Raw genomic sequence first — 19,106 nt, 5'->3', positions numbered from 1 at the left:
ACATGAAATCAAAGTCAATTAATTTATGTAATATTAATGTTTTTATGTTCAACCTTTGCGTTTTTTTTAATTATTATTCAATGAAATGAAACTGCTAAAATGCAGCAAAATTGTGAATGCACTGAAAATATTCTCAAGGAATAACTTGTTTGTCTGAGTGATGAAAATAAATGATGCAATCAGTCATTTTTATTGATCTTAAATCTATTTTGAGCACGAGGAATTTATAAAACACAGTGAATTACATTTAAACTACAAGTTTTATTCTTCAGAAGAATTCTGCACACAAAGGAGTGTTCAAATGGAGTGTTGTACTGTTTTGTTACAGTAGACTTAAATCTACAGCAGACATCAGAGTGGAGACTAAGAAGTATGTTAATGTAACCTTTAAGGAGTGCAGTGAGTCATTTCCAGAAATTGGATACACGTCTTAGCTTTTACCTCCTCAAAAATGCACATTGTATATTAAAGGTGCAATTCATTAGAAATAAATCATTATAATTCCTTATTATCAAGTTAACACGTCTGAACTTCATTAGTATTCTTGCTATTCTTTCCATCCCTTCTCCACTTCAATCTCACACATTGGAGGCCGTAGATACAGCAGCTCAGGTTCAGGCTCTAGAAGGTGAGCTCACTGGGCATGTCTGTATCCTGTAACCCCCCCAGCAGGTTTCGAGCTGACAAAGCTGCCATGATGCCTCTTGTGGAGTAGGTGGCACTGCCAATGTGCGGCAGCACCACTGCGGAAGACAAGAGAGGACAGGGAATGACATTAAAAAGAAAATCAAGGCAAAGTTTCACATGTGAAAACAGTGGGGAAAAAACTTGTCTACCTAGTGCATGTCCTGTATACTCACCACAGTTTTTAAGTGAGAGAAGGGGGTGGTTTGTTGGGAGTGGCTCAGGCGTTGTGACATCCAGTCCAGCTGCAGCTATCTGTCCGCTGGTCAAAGCCTCGTACAGATCCTCCTGGTTCACCACAGCTCCTCTACAACCAACAGTTCACCACATCTTCATGTATTTTAACAGCAAACATAGTAGGTGTCATGACCATATACATGACAGCCGTCTGCACCCATAAAAAAAAGTCAATCGGTACAGAATATGTTTCCTAACCAATGCTTATTTGCCGTAATGCACACCCAGGGTTGCACTGCTTTGGAAGTCTACCTGCTTGAGTTGACGAAGACTGCTGTGTTTTTCATCTTGCTGAAGAAGGCCTTGTCACACAGCCCCTGGGTTTCCGGTGTCAGGGAGCAGGAAACAACTATGAAGTCGCTCTCAGACACAAGTGTGTCCAGGGGAACTGTTCAACAGAGGGGGAGGAGGAGGTACAAAAGGGGAAGGGAAGAAAGAGATAGCCAAATATGCAGATGTACATTACAAAAACCCTTATTTTTATTAGATAGTTGAATAACATTGTCATTACTTGTCATTTCTATATCTCTCCTTTCTCTTACCAAACTCTCCAGTCACCTCAGCAGCGTCAGCCTTGGCTGTTCTTCCAGAGTAAAGCAGCCTCTTCACTCCGAAAGGCATGAGTCTCCGAGCAATGGCCATGCCTGAACACAAACGTAACCCTTTACTCACCTTCGAACAGGTGTTAAACTTCACTGATGCTAGTTAGGTAAGACAACACAGGACATGGCCACAGGATCTTGTCATACAACATAACAGCCTATGATAATGAAAGTAAAGTAAACTGAGGAAATAACAGTAAGTCTTACCAATGCGTCCCAGGCCAATGACTCCTACTGTGCTGCCAGACAGACCATAACCACACAGCCAGAGAGGCTTCCACGAGCTCCAGCCACCACTGAGAGGAGGAGAAAGACAGTATCACCATTGTGTGACTCCATTAAGGAAATGAATTAAAAGGTTACAGATGCACAATCACATTCAAAGTAGACACAGAGTTGTGTGAATATGTAGTGAGACTGACTTTTTGACCTCCTCCACTCCCTCTGGTAATCTGCGAGCGGTGGCCAGCAGCAGAGCTACAGTCAGTTCTGCTGTGGCATCAGTCAGAACATCTGGAGTGTATCCAACACGTATACCACTGGTGAAAACAAACAGTAATGTAACTTAGATGCCACATGACACTTCATCATTTTGAGAATTAGCCACAGTTTATTTATGTTACCTAAGATTTGTTTGGGGGGATGGCATTTCTTTATGCTTTAAAATATGAAATATACACGAAGCAGGGAAAGAGAGGGGATGAGACGCAGAACATGGTCAAGGCTGGGTTTAAGCCTGTGCCGCCGCTGGGACGTGCTGTGCCATGTGAGCTACCAGGGCGTCGCACCTACCGTTTTTTGATTTCGTCAAGAGCCAAGTGGTCAAATCCAACGGACAGAGTGCTGATTGTCTTCAGGTTTGGCCCTGAAATCAGAGACAGATCTGCTGAAACACTGAAATATAGACACTGGTATACTTACACCAACAGACTAATACTACTGCCTAATCAGAGCTTAAGCAGATAATTGATCTACAGATACTTGACAATTTTGATAATCGATTATCGAGACAGAAAAATGTCTCTGTGTCATGTCTCTCTATCCTCAATTCCTGTTATCTCTGTACTCCTGACTGCAATAAAAGCATAAGAATAACTCCCAAAATTAAACCCATTAAACCCTTTTACAGAAAAAAGATCCTTTAATGTAAAGTGAAAAAAAATCTCAATGTAACATGAAAACTTGCAGCAGTGGTGATGAATTGGTGATTGGTGGTGACGCAGCATTTTACTGTACAGGGGCTGTAAATATCTTTGAATCTTATATTTTTGGTTACTATACTAAAGTACAGTAATTATTCCCTGCAGCCGTATTTTTATTTTTATTCTAGTTTTATGCATTAAGCCTTAGAATTTATCTTAATAGTATCATTATTATGCACCTTGGACTCCCAAGAAAGCAGTATTGACACTGAATGTCAATGTTAATCATTGACTGATTGATTGATGAGTACAATGGCCCGGTTCTACACACAGATGATGGATACCTGCAGCGTCCAGAACCTCAGCATCGATCTTGTCTGACAGCAGACACAGAAGGCCGTGAGCCCCCTGCACACCTTTGAGAAGCTCTGCCCTCGGCACAGGTTCATCAGAGTCCCACAGAGACACCTCGCATCTGTTTCATGGAGACAGACCTCATTAAGGCATAGAGGTGGAGTGTTAGAGATCACAGTCTATGGACTTTAAATAACAGATCTCCTAACTTCCACTGGCTGCAGGAGTGAGAAACATGAATTCAAGCAATGCAGATGACTGTATTCATACATGCTGAATAAAACTGAACGAAATAGACAGTAAAGCCAGTTAATCGGCTGTTAGTTAATAAATGCTGCATTGTCTGTGTGTAATTAAGTTAAGAAAATACTGCATACACTCCAGCTGCTGAGAGGATCTTCATCCCCTCTTGCGGGATGCGTCTCGTCAAGAACACCTTCATGAGTTTACCAGCTGTTTGCATCCCACTGTCACGGTGGAAGTGAAGTGTCGTCCTCCTCGGACAGACGGCCGGCTAACTTTTAGGACTCTGGGCGTGCACACAGTCCGTTCAGACAGGTACTTGAACTTATTTAACCTTCCGTGTCCGCTCTACTCGCTCACTTCAGAGCAACGACACACATGACACACATCCACTAAAGACCAGGAAGTAGTTCGTTTCATACTACTGCGCATGCGTGGAGTTGTGCGGCTGTTTAGACTGGTCCACAGTTGAATAAAGAGCAGGTGTGGTTGAGTTTGTGCTGTCCTCGTCTCATGTGGATGCATTTTCAGATCAATTAAGCACTAAAGTTTAATGTCAAAGACTCGGCGTGTCTGTCGTCATGTCGGTCAGGATGGCAGTTGTACAAATGGGTTTAAATCGCTATGTTAACACTTCTTCTATTAATTTATTTTGGAGCAATTCGTGAAGTATTTCGTCCATGTAGATAAGCAAGTGTGTGCTTACATGTCCCTTCTGATTTCACCTCTTGGGATTGTGTTTAAAAAGTTAGGGTAAGACAATATTATAGTATACACACTTTTAAACCGTGTGGTGCTTTAAGTTGGATATCAGTCACTCATAATGGGTTTGTAAAAATTAAGATTTGAGGGAGTTGAAGTTGAGGGATGTACAGATGAACAATCTGATGAAATGTATTTTGAAAAACACAGGGCTTTAATTTTGAAAATCGGACTCCGGCAGAGTTCCTGTGACTGTTGTGAGTCAACACGTGTAGTTGTTTGTATGTATGTCTGTGTGAGTGTGTGTGTGAGTGAGTGAGTGTGTGTGTGTGTGTGTGTGTGTGTGTGTGTGTGTGTGTGTGTGTGTGTGTGTGTGTGAGAGAGAGAGAGTGAGTGTGTGAGAGAGAGAGTGTGTGTGTGTGTGTGTGTGTGTGTGAGAGAGTGAGTGTGTGTGTGTGTGTGTGAGAGAGAGAGAGAGTGAGTGTGAGTGTGAGTGTGTGTGTGTGAGTGAGTGTGAGTGTATGTGTGTGACAGTTCAGTTTGTTCAGTTCAAATCTCTGCTGGTCAAATTTCGCCAAAAATCACCTGATTCCCACCAACTGAGCATGCTCAGTGTCTCTGTGGGGCTCAGAGGTCACTCATCACCTGATGGTTGCTTTGGTGATGTTGCCTAATGAGCCACTCTGGGGAGACACTGCTCTTTTCATGGAGATTTGGGCTGTGATATGCCTCTGAAAATTAGGGTTTTACTTGAGTGTCATAGCTTTGGCGTGTGGACCAGTGGACAGACGAGGGTCTGCTGAACACGTACGTGTAGTTTTGAGGTCTCTAACTTGTGAGATGAGAGAGCTGGAGCAGGTTAGAAAAGTGGTTGCGTCTGCCTCCCTCCTCAGTTTGTGCTGTCAGTTAACATGGCAGTTGATGCGGCAGTTGGTCTCACTTCCCGTCGCTTGGAGGCTCGTAGCGGGTAGCTGCGTGCATTTCTGTTTGTCCAAAGTCACACCGTTGCGACCGGCCCGAGCAGTCCTACGTTTTGATGTATGAATCATGAGTCTGAGTGACACGCTGTGGGCATGAGAACGAGTTTTTCACAAAATCTTCAGACGATTTTTCTGTCCCTCTCCACTCTAGCGATGACATCACCTACTCTAGCCCTGAACATTCCACCACACACACACTAATGTGCCCTATGCTTTGCATAGCTGGCACAATAGTGGGCCTTGCTTGCAAGCGGCCCACTAATTACCAAATACCAAAAAATATAACACTGATATAGTATGGAGCCAGGCCAGGACTTCAAAAATAGGTATTTAAATTTTAAAAAAAAACCTGACCTGAAAAAGTAAACATTGGCTTTGGAACACTTGCACTGTAAATATGTATGTTGGCACTTAACCAAGAAAACAAACAAAAAAAAAAGTACTTAAGTTTACTAGCTAATGTTAGCTAATGAAATAAACTAGTTTTAATTCCTGTGTTTTTTTTCGATGAAATTTGTTTTAACGCTAATATAACTTTCTACCACACAAGTGTTTTTTTTTCAGTCCATGGTTTGTTTTCAAAGTGAAATTTAATTTTGAACTAATTTTCCCGTCTCCATGACAGCAACCCCCAGCGCTGGTTTCTGCGGACTGACGTTGGTCACATGCCTGCCTGCGTCTGACGTCACCGCGCCCTACTGCGGCCTGGGCTGACGGTGTGGTGGAGCGTCAGAGGCTGAATCGTCACTCCGCTGAGGCAGACGGTGCTGTACATGGTGGCGTCCTGACCCTCTGAAAGCAGCACAAGAAGGGCTGAAGACTTGAGGAACAGACTAGCAGCCGCTCAAAGCAGGAAATTACAGCCTGGGCCCGGTCTGGAAAAGGTGAGAAAACGGTTTTTATTTTACTCACGTTGTCGTGGAGACCGTGGTGGCTAACGTTATCGTCAGCTGTCAGCTTGTTTGTGGTTTGTTGCAGAGACGAGCTGCGGTCTGTTTACAGCTAGTCTGGCACGTTCAAACCAATTCTATGAATGATTTCTTGCCTGCTAACAGTGCCAGGGTAGAGGTCAGTGTATTATGTGCATGCGTCGAGCCGAAGCCATATCACATATTAGCTGTCGTGTAATGCAGGCGTTCCCTCACTGTTCATGTTATGCTGGTGGTCAGCAGTCAACAACAGTTCCTTTATGGGAAGACAGTAGCAAGGCTGATTATGTAGATTTGAAAACTACCCCCATACCGCATTATGCTCATTGTGGCATGTATTTTATATATATTTTAAACTTTAGTTTCGCCCTTAAATGCAAGACTGTACTGTATCGTCAATCATTGCGCCCTATCAAATACGCACAACAAGGAACTCACTTATCACTTGTTTATCTTATTCAGTTTTCATTTTGTTTTTATCGTTTTTCTTTGTGTTCGTTTTTATTGTTCAGCGTTACAAAATAAAAAATGTGGCACTGAAGGAATGCAGTTTGTTTCCTGTGTATGTAAAGCAACACAATATCCATAGGAGATATGGATAAAACATTCTATTGCAGTACATATAATTTTATATTGATATCTATCGTGAAAATATGACATTTACTTGAATCGATAGATGTGTATTACCAAAAAGATATCAAGGCACTTCATTACACTGATCTTGTAAATTCAGTAAGCAATTGTGGCCTGATACAACCAGAGATATGACAAAACCTGTGATGACATATATACACACACCATGGCATATATGTTCTCTGGATTAAACAACAATGCCACTATTGTGAGAACAACTCAACTCCTCAGACGCTGGTTGTCTGATATCTCTTTCGTGAGACCTATTTATTGAATGTAGTCAAGCCCAAATATCCATGTGTCATTTCAGAAATAATACCAGTAGTCGCCCCGCCCAGGGCACGCTTTTGACTGAGGAACTTGCCAAGCTTGTCTGAGCCTGCCAGCAGCAGAAGCAGGTTTAGTGGAGACATACCTGTACTCAGCAATGGCTCTGCTCACCTTGCACAGGATCCCATCCATCTCCGCTGCTCCGGTGAGTTCAGCCATGCCCAGTCCTTGTTGCACACAAACAAGTTTGTTTTATAAAAAGTGACTCAGAGCTATAAGAGCTCCTGCCCTTCATGCAGAACTTGGACCCTCCAAGGTTCGAATCCAGGTTGGATCCTGGGGTCTTTCTGAGTGGATTTTGCATGTGCTACCCGTGCTTGCGTGGGTTTTCGCTGGGTACTCCGGCACCTAAGGCATGCAGGTTAAGTTCATTGGACACTCTAAATTGCCCATAGGTGTGAGTGTGAATGGTTGTCTGTCTCTATGTGTTGCCCCTGTGATTAACTGGCGACCAGTCCAGGTCGTACTCCGCCTCTCGCCCCATGTCAGCTGGGATTGGCTCCAGCCCCCCAGTGACTGTGACGGATAAGCGGTATAGATAATGGATGGATAACAAAAGGCTGTTTTGTTTTTCTTCCAGGGATGTGATTGCATTGATAGGCTTGCAGGGCAAACATGCCACAGATACAGGAGCATCAAAGTGATTTAGATCCCATTCATATTCATTACAGTGATGTTGGAGAGTGATTACATCACCTTCTGTCTATCTAAATGCTCACTGTCCCTGTAGTTGTTTGATGCATACATATAATCATATAAACACTGTTTCATCAGCTACTGTCTTTAACTTTATCTCCTTTCATTCTGTTACTCTTATCATGAACATATTTAACTTTACATCCAAGGCCAGGCTTTTCTTCAACTCTTTGTCATTGCCAACTAAACCAGAAATGACCTGACAGTGGGTCCAGGTTTAATTTTTTGCATATTTTGTCACAGAATCTAATCACGCTACTATCTTAACTTGTGTTCTCTCCTTTTTTTTCCCTTCTTCAACTCCTCATCATTCCTCTCTTGGCTCCTGCCCACTTCTCCTCTTTAATTTGTTTTTTTTTTTTTCTTGACTCTGTCTGGACTTGTCAGTTGCGTAACAGGTAATCTTACTGTCTCATGTTTCTTTTTCTGTGAACCCTGCAAACCTTTGTAACTTCTGCTACTTCTTTCTCTCAGCTTTCTTTCTCTTTCCTCTCTTTTATTGCATTTCTGTTTAATTTCCTATCCATCTATCTTTTTTGCTGCCAGCGTCTTTGTTTTTATTGTCTGTTCCCCCCTTAGTGCCCTCCTCCCTGTGTGCACATGTCACTCTTTGTGACTGTCTCCTCACTTCAGTCCTCCACTGCACCTTATCTGTGCTGCACCACATTTCACCCAAGAAATTTCTGAACATGTTTTCCGGCCATTTGTGTCCACGCTTCTCGTCAGCTAAAAACATCTCACACACATTGAAAGTTAGATACAACTTTTTCAACACTTCATCAAGTTAGAAATGTTACCTTTTGGTGAGTGTTAGAAACAGCAATGTTTTAGTATTTTACAGCTGCATTATCTAGTTATATTTTATTTGGGATTTGCATACATAAACTTTTTTTTCATAATTACAAACAGAAAACAGAAAAGTTATAGTCTGCTGTGATGTATAGAACAGACCCTGTGATTAAAAAATAAAGTCACAAAAGTCATCATCGCTACAACAAAAACATCATAAAGTAGATTGTTACATAAAAACTAAATCACACACAAACTTAATAGGGGCTAAATATTTTTACTTTTCACTCTTTTTGTTGATGCTTTATTGTGACTTATTTATTATCTTTTGTAAGGATGAAAGCCTCCAAAGAAGAGGGAGACTTCAGAAAAGGTAGCTGTACAACAGTGTTGTCTTTTAATTCAGTCATCTAATAATAGTCCTAAAAAATGATTCATAGTTGGTAGATTACAGCAGCATTATGCTCATTGATGTCTGTGTGTCTGTAGGGAGAGCTTTGCCCTTGTGAAGGGGGCGGTCCTTCTGCTGGAAGAGGGCGAGAGAGAGGGTCTCCATGAGGAGACTTCTCGCGCTCCACATTCTCCTGTAAAGGAAGGCCACGAAGCCCCAGACACGCGGCACAGACAGCTTCAAGCCATGGTTGAACTGCTCAGACCAGAAGATACCATTAAGCTGGTGAGGCCTCATGTTTACATGCATCTTGCAAATCAAATCAATAAAACCAGAAAAATGTCTTGGTTAGCCTTACCAAGTGGATCTTATCTTACCAAGTATCTGCAGTGGTGTGATTTATCCACAATATCTTTGTCAATGTCATCATAAAATAAAATGAAATGGTTTTTCCATCAGTTACATTCAGTCAGTCACAGCAGTCTCAGTTCATGGTGCTACAGCATCCCAGGCCCTTCACATGTGAGGTTTAAACATGGTCCAACAGCTTATCTGTGAATAAGCATAATGCTCTCCAAAGCATTCCACTGTTTTTGAGATTGACCAGTAAATTTTGCAGGCAGCTGCTGGATTCGTTTCAACTGTTTAAATATGGAAATGTCCTGCAGAGACCCGAAACATTTTTTGTGTCACTCATGTATTTATTACATCCTCAGTCGGTCTCTTGTTCGTTGTCATTGATTCTGTATGCAACCACTGAATTCCCTTAGATTTTGTGCTACTGTGTTAGCTCAGTATCTTAGCTGAGTCTGTTGCTGGGCAGCAGCTCTGTGTCGTTGTTCAGCTTGGTTTCACTGTGCTACGGGTTTGCTCACAGAGCGATTCACAGGCTCACATGCACACATGGCTGTACAACAACAGGGAAGCTCAGATTACAACACACAGAAGGAGTGTGAATTCATTCTCTGCTCAGGACAACATTACTCCGCTGTGTCTTTACATGGCAAATAGCTGTTTGATGCTATATTAATGTTCTGAATATTGTAAAGCCTTAAACCTTAACATAATTTTTTGTTCAGTGGTCAGCTCTTAACCCTTTAACCTTCCGCTCAACCATATGGTAGAGCACATTTTGACTCACTATATCTTATTGAAAACATGTTTTACTTACGACATCTCAACCGTTTGGTAGAGGCCAATATTTCAAAAAATGTGGGGTCTGTTCATAAAAAAACATAGATTTTTGTAATTAATGCCCCAAGGAAATAAAATATATAAAGAATAAATTTTTCCATCACTTTTTTCTTGGTGCGGACCTTAAAGGGTTAAAGTCATTGTTTTAAGAGCCTCTGACAGCCTTGAGTACACACATCAACTGTGTTACTTTGTCAAAGAAAGGGGGGGGGGGGGGGGGGGGAGACTAATTGAGTGTGATGGACTACCGGGGAATATATTGAAACCAGAGGCTGTGTGGATGGCAGAAAAAGAAATCTTAAACATAATGTTTGCTGTAGAACATACTAATTGAAAATATAAAAGATTTAGAGTTATTGTGCTAAAACATGTAAAAGGAACACAGGTATGGTCCTTTAAGTCGACTGTAACCTGTATCTGTCTCTCTGGAAAGAGAAAATTGATGTCCCTGATGTGATTTTCCCAGGAAGGCCAAAGAAATTTTCCTACATGGGATATTTTGCAGCATGTGTAATCAGACCGGTTTATTCGGTGTGATTGATTACTTCAGAGGAATGGGTCACATTAATTTTGCTTGGCCGCACTCTGTTGCCCATCGTTTTGTTGCTCTTGTCCTCCGCCCTCTGTCATGCAGGCTGTGCAGCTGGAGTCCATCAGCTCGGTCAGAGTCAGGTATCTGATAGTTGTGTCCACCCTCGGCAACAAACAAGAGAGCATCCTGTTGGGCATGGACTTCCCCGACTCAGAAAGGTGTTTGTAACCAAGATGCTGATCTGCTGTGTCACAAAGAGAGCACGAGATAAGACTTACAATTCATTAACAATGTCTGGTTTACCTTTGATTAGTTAAATTTCCTTCCTTGTCTTCTGTCTCTGTGTCCTCTTTGCAGTGAACAGTGCACCATTGGCCTGGTCCTGCCGATGTGGAGCGACACACAGGTGTACCTGGACGGAGACGGGTAAGAAACTACGTAATAAAAAGGGAATGAGGGTTGAATTTTTAAAAAGTGAGGGGTTTGTTAGGCTGCAGCACAGACGGTGCAGCATGATATCTGGGATTCTGGCCAGAGATAATGTGAATGAGTAATGTCTCTATTTATGGAGGTGAATCATTCTCCAGAAATTACAGCTGCTCCTATAACTCGCTCAGATCCTTACATAAGCATGTCGATCATGTGTTTTTGCAGTTAAATGAAAGTAAATCATGGTTTGCTTCTTTCCACGTCAGTACAAACGGGTCAGTTAGTGTCAGCATTGTTGATGTGGGATTGTTAACAAACAGCTATGATTTAACAAAAATGGTCAAGGTTGTGTTTTTAGCTTGTTGCCACTCAGTACAGCGTTTGTTAGAAATGTGGCAACTCTTTAGCTGTCGATGCTCGGAGGTGAATGTTGACAGGGGCTCTGTGAAACTGAGAGCTGTAAAAACAGTCGAGTCAGGTTAACACAGTGTGGTGGCTCTGCTGTCGGATGCTGTGTTTTAACTAATCCGCTGTCACATACTGTGTGACTGTGATGCTTTGATCGGTTGCCATGTCTCACAGCATGTTCACCCTCATTAGGCTGGATCACACCTCCAACCGTGCTAATTTCTCTCTCTCTCTCTCTCTCTCTCTCTCTCTGTCATCACATCTTCATTCTCAACTTTTTCACAAGAACCATCAATTTACACTGAATAACTGAATAATCTCTCTCCATCTGGCCAGTAATGGTAGTCATCAGTATTGCTTCCTTTTTTCTCTCTTTCTTCTCTTTATCTTCCTCTTACTTATTATTGCAGCTCATATCTCTGTCCTTTTTCCACAGTGGTTTTAGCGTGACCTCTGCTGAAGAGACCAGAATTTTCAAACCTGTTTCCATGCAGACCATGTGGTGAGTGTAAAGGCTGACACCCATGTATTCATGTTAACACATTAATGTCCTTACTATAGCTCGTAGCATGTCACTTCCTATAGTACCTCATTAACAACTACATGGGTCTCCATTGCTCTAAAGTTTAAGACTACTGCATTGTTAACTTCTTTAGCCTCCTTGTTTTTGTTTGATTTTTTTCTCAAATGCATACTATCTTCTGTCCTCCCTCTCCCCACTGCTGTAAGGTCAGTGCTGCAGGTGTTGCACGGCTGCACTGAGCGGGCGGTCAAGGCAGCGGTGATCCCAGGCAATGGCCTGGAGTGGGCCCAGCATTACCACCAGCATGTTGAATCAGACCGCATCTGCCTCAATGAGTGGGAGGCTATGAATGACCTGGAGTCAGTCCGCAAGGACAGTGATGGACAGAGGTAAGTAAAATTCAAGTACCTTTAGACCAGGGATGCCTACACTTTTCCGGCTTGCGAGCTACTTTTAAAATGACCAGGTCAAAATGATCTACCTACATTAAAAATGCTAAACATATATTTATTTATATACACCGATCAGGCATAACATTATGACCACCTGCCTAATACTGTGTTGGTCCCCCTTTTGCTGCCAAAACAGCCCTGACCCATCAAGGCATGGACTCCACTAAACCCCTGAAGGTGTGCCGTGGTATCTGGCACCAAGATGTTAGCAGCAGATCCTTTAAGTCCTGTAAGTGGCGAGGTGGGGCCTCCATGGATCGGACTTGTTTGTCCAGCACATCCCACAGATGCTCGATTGGATTGAGATCTAGGGAATTTGGAGGCCAAGTCAACACCTCAAACTCGTTGTTGTGCTCTTAAAACCATTCCTGAACCACTTTTGCTTTGTGGCAGAGTGCATTATCCTGCTGAAAGAGGCCACAGCCAGGCAGTGGACAGGGGTCAGCATGGGCACCCTGACTGGTCTGCGGCTATGCAGCCCCATACAAAACAAACTGTGATGCACTGTGTATTCTGACACCTTTCTATCAGAACCAGCATTAACTTCTTCAGCAATTTGAGCTACAGTAGCTCGTCTGTTGGATCAGACCACACGGGCCAGCCTTCGCTCCCCACGTGCATCAATGAGCCTTGGCCGCCTATGACCCTGTCACCGGTTCACCACTGCTCCTTCCTTGGACCACTTTTGATAGATACTGACCACTGCAGACTGGGAACACCCTACAAGAGCTGCAGTTTTGGAGATGCTCTGACCCAGTCATCTAGCCATCACAATTTGGCCCTTGTCAAACTTGCTCAAATCCTTACACTTGCCTATTTTTCCTGCTTCTAACACATCAACTTTGAGGACAAAATGTTCACTTGTTGCCTAATATATCCCACCCACTAACAGGTGCCATGATGAAGAGATAATCAGTGTTCTCTTCACCTGTTAGTGGTCATAATGTTATGCTTGATTGGTGTATATACTGAGTATACTTTATATATACAATGTATGTTGGCATACACTGCATAACTGCAACTAATGTAACCCTTGGTATTACACATAAAAATTGACAGCAGTAATGGACAGAGGTGACAAACAGTGATGTAACCGTCAATATTGCACGCAAGTGACAAGAGTAATTGGAACATTCAATACATTTATGGTCACTACCTTACTCTGATGACTTGCACTGAATGGAGTTGAATATCCTTCCTATCCCAGAGTATCCCTTGTTTAGTAGATATAAATTGGAAGGCTAAACCAGTTCACTTCGAGAATTCACTGGAGTTTTGCAGTAGCTGGCGCGTTTGACCACACATATCCCTGCCGGTGACCCGTAGCAGAGAAGAGATCTCAGACTGGCCGCCCTGTATGTCAATCAAGTCGCAAACCACTACCCTCTGCTATAAATGTGGAAATAAAATGAAAGTTATCATCCATTCTTTTTGCAAGTGCTCGCATGATGGCATGTATTTAAGTTTTGTTTTTTTCCTGTATGGGAAGCTCGGCAGAAAGGATTTCCAATGAAGCACTGATCAAAGAGCATCTGAGAGACATCATGAGGACTGAAGACCTGGACAACCTCACGTCTAAAATGGTAAGATATTGTGGGCAGATATAGGGAGGAGTATGTCTGCCTGTATAATCTGATTTTTGCTTTGCTGCTGTAGGTGCACTCTGCCCTGGAGACCAGGATAGGCTTCGACATGAGACCCTTTAAGGAGTACATTGACAATGAGATCCTGGTCACCATGGCTCAGATGGACAAACCCTCCAAAATATTTGACTATCTTTACCTGGTGAGTGATTACTCAGACGTTATTAAGCTTTATTGTACCGCCGGAGAAGCCTTTCTTGAGCTTTAAGGTCCATTCACACCAAGAAAGATAACTGCAACATTAACAATATGATAATCCACACTGATAAACAATAATTTTATGCAAACAGTGGTGCTAAGCTCTCTGAAAGTGATCCCAATGATATTGTTTGCCTCTGCCATCGTTACAGCTGTGGAAAAGACTGAGTAAGAGTGACTTCTAAAACGATTCATTTATAGTTATCATTATATTATCTTTCTCGGTGTGGACGGCTCTTTAGTCAAGAAAAGCTTCAGTCGAGAAAGTGTGCTTTCACACACATAAGCCTTCACCAGGATGTGGTCATGTGAGTATTAAGTTCCCCTTTTGTAGGAGATTTGTGTCGACAGCGATAGGGAAGATGACTCTGTAGGCCCGTTCCCTTTTGTCCTTTGTGCCCTTGACTCAGCTGTTTGTCTTTATCTGGTTTCAGGGCTCTGAGTGGAATGCAGCTAACTTTGAGGAGCTGCAGAAAAACAAGTAAGTGTTTTCACCTGCAGCTATAGTGCTTCATTGTCTCATGACATGGGCAGTACACAATTGCATATTGTGTTTTGCTGAGTCACCACTGTGGCTCTAAGTTTGTGTCTGTATGTTCTTCAGCGTGGGCTATATCCTGAATATGACGAGGGAGATTGACAACTTTTTCCCAGAGTCCTTCACTTATATGAACATCAGAGTGTACGATGTGGAAGCCACCGACCTGCTCTCTCACTGGACAGACACATACAACTTCATCAACACTGCAAGGTAGTCCTGAAACCCCAAACACACCGACTCTTAAAATCCAAACACAACGACAAGCACAACGCTGGCACATTTCTGTCGATAACTACATCTCATTTACTGCTCCAATAGCCTGAAGCTCAAGCAGAAGGGGCAATGTTTGACACACTAAATCCCTTAATACTAAGAGGTGATTTGTGCCAGCTTTTTAAGGCAAAAGTTTGATCTTTGGGAAATAAACGTTTCCGCTTTTTTGTGCAGAGCTCGATGAGAAGATAGATGCCACTTTCACATCTGTCCGCCAGATATGAAGCTTGATGCACAAGATGGTTAGCTTTGCACAAAGACAGGAAGCAAAGGGAAATAGCTAGTCTGGCTCTGTCCAGCAGAACCAAAATCTGCCTGCCGGCACCTCTGAAGCTCATCGACTCTCAGCAGTTGCCAGGCAACTAGCAAAGACTGCAGGAAGTTGCTGTGCCTGGCCAAGAGATACTGCCAAACATAATGCCTCGTAAAACTGAGTTTCTACACTGTGTGTAGTGTAGATGTATATTAATTATTGAGTTTTGCAGGTCGGCAGATTTTTACCCTCGGACAGAACTAGGCTAAAAATTTCCAGTCTTTATGCTAAGCTAAGCTAAGCTAACTAGTTGCAGGATGGAGCATCATATTTAGTGTGCACACTTCAGAGTTTTATTAATCTTCTCATTCCTGCCAGAAAATGAACAAAAATCAAAAATGTATATCATGAGTTGCTACACTGTGACTTCCATTCAGGTTAAACTGTGTGAACGAGCTCTATGAACTTACTGCATTAATCTAGTAGAGCATAACAGAAAAAACAGTGCTTCTGTATTTTACAATTGCACAATTGTCTGTCTGTCTCAACATTCCAGCAGGGTATCCGGGCACTTCCCACCATTATCCCTCCATTATATGTCAAGCAAAATCCCTAAACCACAGAGTGAGCTTCTTTTGATCTCTGTGTATTTCAGGAAGAGCGGACAGGCGGTGTTGGTGCACTGTAAGATGGGCATATCTCGCTCTGCGTCCACGGTGATCGCCTACGCCATGAAGCAACACCATTGGCCGCTGGATATGGCGCTGACCTATGCCAGGGATTGTCGGTCCATCGTTAAGCCCAACGAGGGCTTCATGAAGCAGCTCCAGACCTACAACGGCATCCTCAACGCCAGGTCAGGCATAGTGTTGGGCCTAATGCTGTATAAAGATCATACAATCGGTTGTGTTGTCCAGTGTGACTAAAGCATTGATCAATTTGTGGGCTCATGAGAGGATTGCGCTGCATGTTCCTTCATCATTCCAGCCAGCAGCGTCACAGCGCACTCTGGAGGCGGAAGTCTAGAGACCAAAGACAAAAGTCAGTGCGAAAGGAGGAGAGTGGAGAGGAAGGAAAGCCAGATGAGGAAGACGAGGACGAGGACGAGGACGAGGACGAGGACGAGGACGAGGACGAGGATGAGGATGAGGATGAGGGACTTGATGATGAGGGGGAGGAAGTGGAGAGTCCAGATGAAAAAGAGGCAGAGAAAGAGGTGATTAGTAAATGTTATTAGTGTTATAAATCCTGCAGATTTTTAAATATTTATGTCTTAAATTATTTGGTCTTCCCAAATGCACCCAGGTGTTTGGAGAGCCCACCCTTCCGTCTGATACCAACCAGGACCCCGGGCAGACGGGGCCAGACGTCAATCCTGTTATCACAGTAAATGAACCAGACAAGGTGAGCAGACACAGATCTATTCAGACATGCTTCATCTGAAGACTTTTATCTACATGTCTCTCTTTTTTTGGTGCCGATCTCACTGCCTCACTTATTTTGGGGATTTTTTTTCCTTCCTCTCTCCCATGTCAAGGTCGCTTCAAGCGTTAATCGCAGTGGCAGGATGAACCTCTTCTCCCTCATGCAATCCATTAGTGAACTAGATGATGTGGATAAAGGACAAGTAAGTGAAGCAGAGTGCTTCAAATGTTTCTATAGACACTAAAAAGTAGCATTCATAAAAAGAGAGTTGGCAAAGCGGAACACAATGAAAACATAGTGACATGAAATAGTCAAGAATCATAGAAAAGATCAGATAATAAGGCTTTAAATTATCCAATGTATGACACTAGCTTGAGGGAAGTTCATTCCATATAAAAGATGTGTTATACCTGAAACCAGTTCTGCCAACGTTAGCATTTACCTGGGTGATATCTAAGGCTGAGTGGTTACTGGATCCTGTTCTTTAGTTTCTGTATAACAATATGTTGTGTGCTGTATATATTGTAGCTAAGCAAGAAGATGTGAGGTAGCACTTTACTCAACAGTAGCACTTGAATGAACGAATAACATGAGATGGCAATTTCTTGTTGACTGTAGGGAAGCCTATCCAGCCTTCTGGTACGGAGAGCATTGGCGAGTATGTTATGTGTCATTTGTGATAAACGCGTAATGTGCATATACACATCAGTTTAGTTGGGATCTCACTTCAATGTTGTTCTCAAAGTTCTTCTGTGGCATTTTGCAGGCTAAGTTTTTCACAATAATGCCGCCAAATGAAAGATACAGGAAACATGAGAATATTTCATAATCTATTTTTAGCTTCTTTCCCCTGATTTCAGGTTGGAAAAACTGCCAAATCTTTAGTTCAGTGCCAGTGCTCATTAAATTTAGCCGCTCTATAAGCTACTCTTCCTTTTCTTTGTTCTTTTCAAAGCTGCCTGGCAGCCCCAAGCGTTCTCCAAAGCAGCGCAGGCGTAGCCATAGCCGACGGGGTCTGATTCACCAGAGAGCATGCATCGATGTTTCGCCTGAACCACGAAGCCTGACGGACGCCAGACTGAGTAAAACCTAAAGTGATCAGAGATAGAAGGAATAGCAGGGAGTTACAGGAGGGAGAGCAGCCTATAGAGAAGGAAATAGATGGTGAAGGAAAGTTTGCTCCAGTAACATGCCAAGGTTTTTATACACTGATACGCTCTGGCTTTATACTTTAGATGATTTAAAGTTTTCATTTATGTTTTGCAAGTCTTTCATTGCATATCTGATCAAGTGTATTGCAATAGCTCACTGTTGATGGAAGGATCTTGCTGCAGTATTGCTACACCAGTGAAAGTCAGGATATCTGATGACTGAAGTCATTATCAGTGTACATTGCTGCGTTATCATGCTCTCTCCCCCCATGTAGCATCCTTCCTTGTTCCCTCTTCCCAAGTTCAGCTCTCACATCACCACCCCAGAGATGATATCTATGCAATTACCATTCTCATTTACTTTCCTTTGTGAACACGTGGCTGTAAGCTGCCAATCCAAGGTGGATGGTTTTACATGCGTTTCATATTCTCTCCCATCAGAAGTGTTTTTCAAAACATGTGACATTGTTCAGGGATGTGAGAGCATCACTGTATCCAAGCTTTGCATTATGGACCAAGTCAGGGCCAGTTTTATGGCACAAGCCTGCCAAACAATGTATTCCAATGTGCCAATGACTATATTTAATTGAAAATCTTTATCATGTCAGTATGTAAAGAATCATGCACCCATTTTATCTTTATTCCCTCTATTTAAACACCAGGGCTGTATGAGTGCCTTCAACCTGATAATGAAATGTGACTATGACAGGTGTTTTGTAATGTTTTTACTAAGTGGTGGTGGCTACATATTGTATCTTGTACCATTTCTCACTTGGTCTGATTGCAGTATAAATGTGACCTCCCATGATTTCACATAACGCGTATGTATACAGTATAAATGTATCGACACATAATTGCTGATGACCTGGGTGCATGTTAAGTGTTTTTATACCAACATGTGAGCAAATCGTTCAGGGTTTTCTCATGTATTTATATTGACATTAAATGAACTGAGGTAAATTATTCAATATACCGTTTTCAGATGTCCCATCACTCGATGCTGACGTGGAAGATTCTTATTCTATGCTGGTGATATTTTTTTATCCAGTGAACCCAAGCTGAAGCTCACATTTAACCTGCATGCTCACTGTTAAAAAGAAACATGCACTTTATAATCCCACAACACGCACTGTTCCCACTGCCTGAGCCAACGTCACGCTGTATTATGATTAAAATGATCCATGATTATTATTTTTTTTTATCTTGTCCACATCTCTATGCCTTGTTGAGTGAAGCCACTCCACTGTTTGTACCTCTCTCTCGTTTACAACAAGCACCATGAGTGGAAAATAAATCTTTATCTACAAACCAACTGCGTGGTTTCTGGGTTAATTAAAACACTAGAGAGGAACTTCTTCCATTCAGAAACATT

At 42.5% G+C, this 19,106-nt stretch overlaps 2 protein-coding genes across 4 annotated transcripts; one reads left to right on the top strand and one right to left on the bottom strand.

Annotated features, from left to right (window-relative positions):
- Positions 1-115: 115 nt before the first annotated feature.
- Positions 116-3,639, bottom strand: grhpra (glyoxylate reductase/hydroxypyruvate reductase a). The gene is made up of 9 exons (XM_070836738.1): positions 3,397-3,639; positions 3,010-3,140; positions 2,316-2,388; positions 1,946-2,062; positions 1,731-1,819; positions 1,464-1,565; positions 1,174-1,309; positions 861-991; positions 116-743 (listed from the first exon to the last, which is right to left on the bottom strand). Exons 1-9 carry the CDS (start codon positions 3,480-3,482, stop codon positions 622-624), a joined length of 987 nt encoding a protein of 328 aa, XP_070692839.1. The 5' UTR covers positions 3,483-3,639; the 3' UTR covers positions 116-621.
- Positions 3,640-5,655: 2,016 nt separating this feature from the next.
- On the top strand, positions 5,656-19,046 carry ssh3 (slingshot protein phosphatase 3). 3 transcript variants are annotated; one of them, XM_070836848.1, is made up of 18 exons: positions 5,656-5,828; positions 5,923-6,012; positions 6,817-6,981; positions 8,657-8,694; positions 8,811-8,997; positions 10,541-10,656; positions 10,796-10,864; positions 11,712-11,777; positions 12,005-12,187; positions 13,740-13,833; positions 13,907-14,035; positions 14,526-14,572; positions 14,696-14,842; positions 15,814-16,014; positions 16,146-16,362; positions 16,464-16,562; positions 16,696-16,785; positions 17,539-19,046. In XM_070836848.1, the coding sequence occupies exons 3-18, from the start codon at positions 6,934-6,936 to the stop codon at positions 17,674-17,676; spliced, it is 1,869 nt and encodes a 622-aa protein (XP_070692949.1). In that variant the 5' UTR covers positions 5,656-5,828; positions 5,923-6,012; positions 6,817-6,933; the 3' UTR covers positions 17,677-19,046. The 3 variants fall into 3 exon arrangements, with proteins under 3 accessions (XP_070692949.1, XP_070692947.1, XP_070692948.1); XM_070836846.1 differs by having other exon boundaries at positions 16,146-16,374; XM_070836847.1 differs by lacking the exon at positions 5,923-6,012 and having other exon boundaries at positions 16,146-16,374.
- Positions 19,047-19,106: the final 60 nt, after the last annotated feature.

The sequence above is a fragment of the Pempheris klunzingeri genome, chromosome 9 (assembly GCF_042242105.1).
Source record: "Pempheris klunzingeri isolate RE-2024b chromosome 9, fPemKlu1.hap1, whole genome shotgun sequence".
In the NCBI taxonomy this organism is placed as follows: domain Eukaryota; kingdom Metazoa; phylum Chordata; class Actinopteri; order Acropomatiformes; family Pempheridae; genus Pempheris; species Pempheris klunzingeri.
This window is presented reverse-complemented; position numbering and strand designations above follow the sequence as displayed.

Coding starts and splice junctions, on each gene's coding strand:
- grhpra (XM_070836738.1), bottom strand. CDS start 3,482: ATGCAAACAGCTGGTAAACTCATGAAGGTGTTCTTGACGAGACGCATC. Junction 1,310..1,463: donor TGAGGTGACTGGAGAGTTTG/GTAAGAGAAAGG, acceptor TCTGTTGAACAG/TTCCCCTGGACACACTTGTG. Junction 744..860: donor TCTCTCACTTAAAAACTGTG/GTGAGTATACAG, acceptor TGTCTTCCGCAG/TGGTGCTGCCGCACATTGGC.
- ssh3 (XM_070836847.1), top strand. CDS start 6,934: ATGGCTCTGCTCACCTTGCACAGGATCCCATCCATCTCCGCTGCTCCG. Junction 6,982..8,656: donor CATCCATCTCCGCTGCTCCG/GTGAGTTCAGCC, acceptor ATCTTTTGTAAG/GATGAAAGCCTCCAAAGAAG. Junction 8,695..8,810: donor AGAGGGAGACTTCAGAAAAG/GTAGCTGTACAA, acceptor GTGTGTCTGTAG/GGAGAGCTTTGCCCTTGTGA.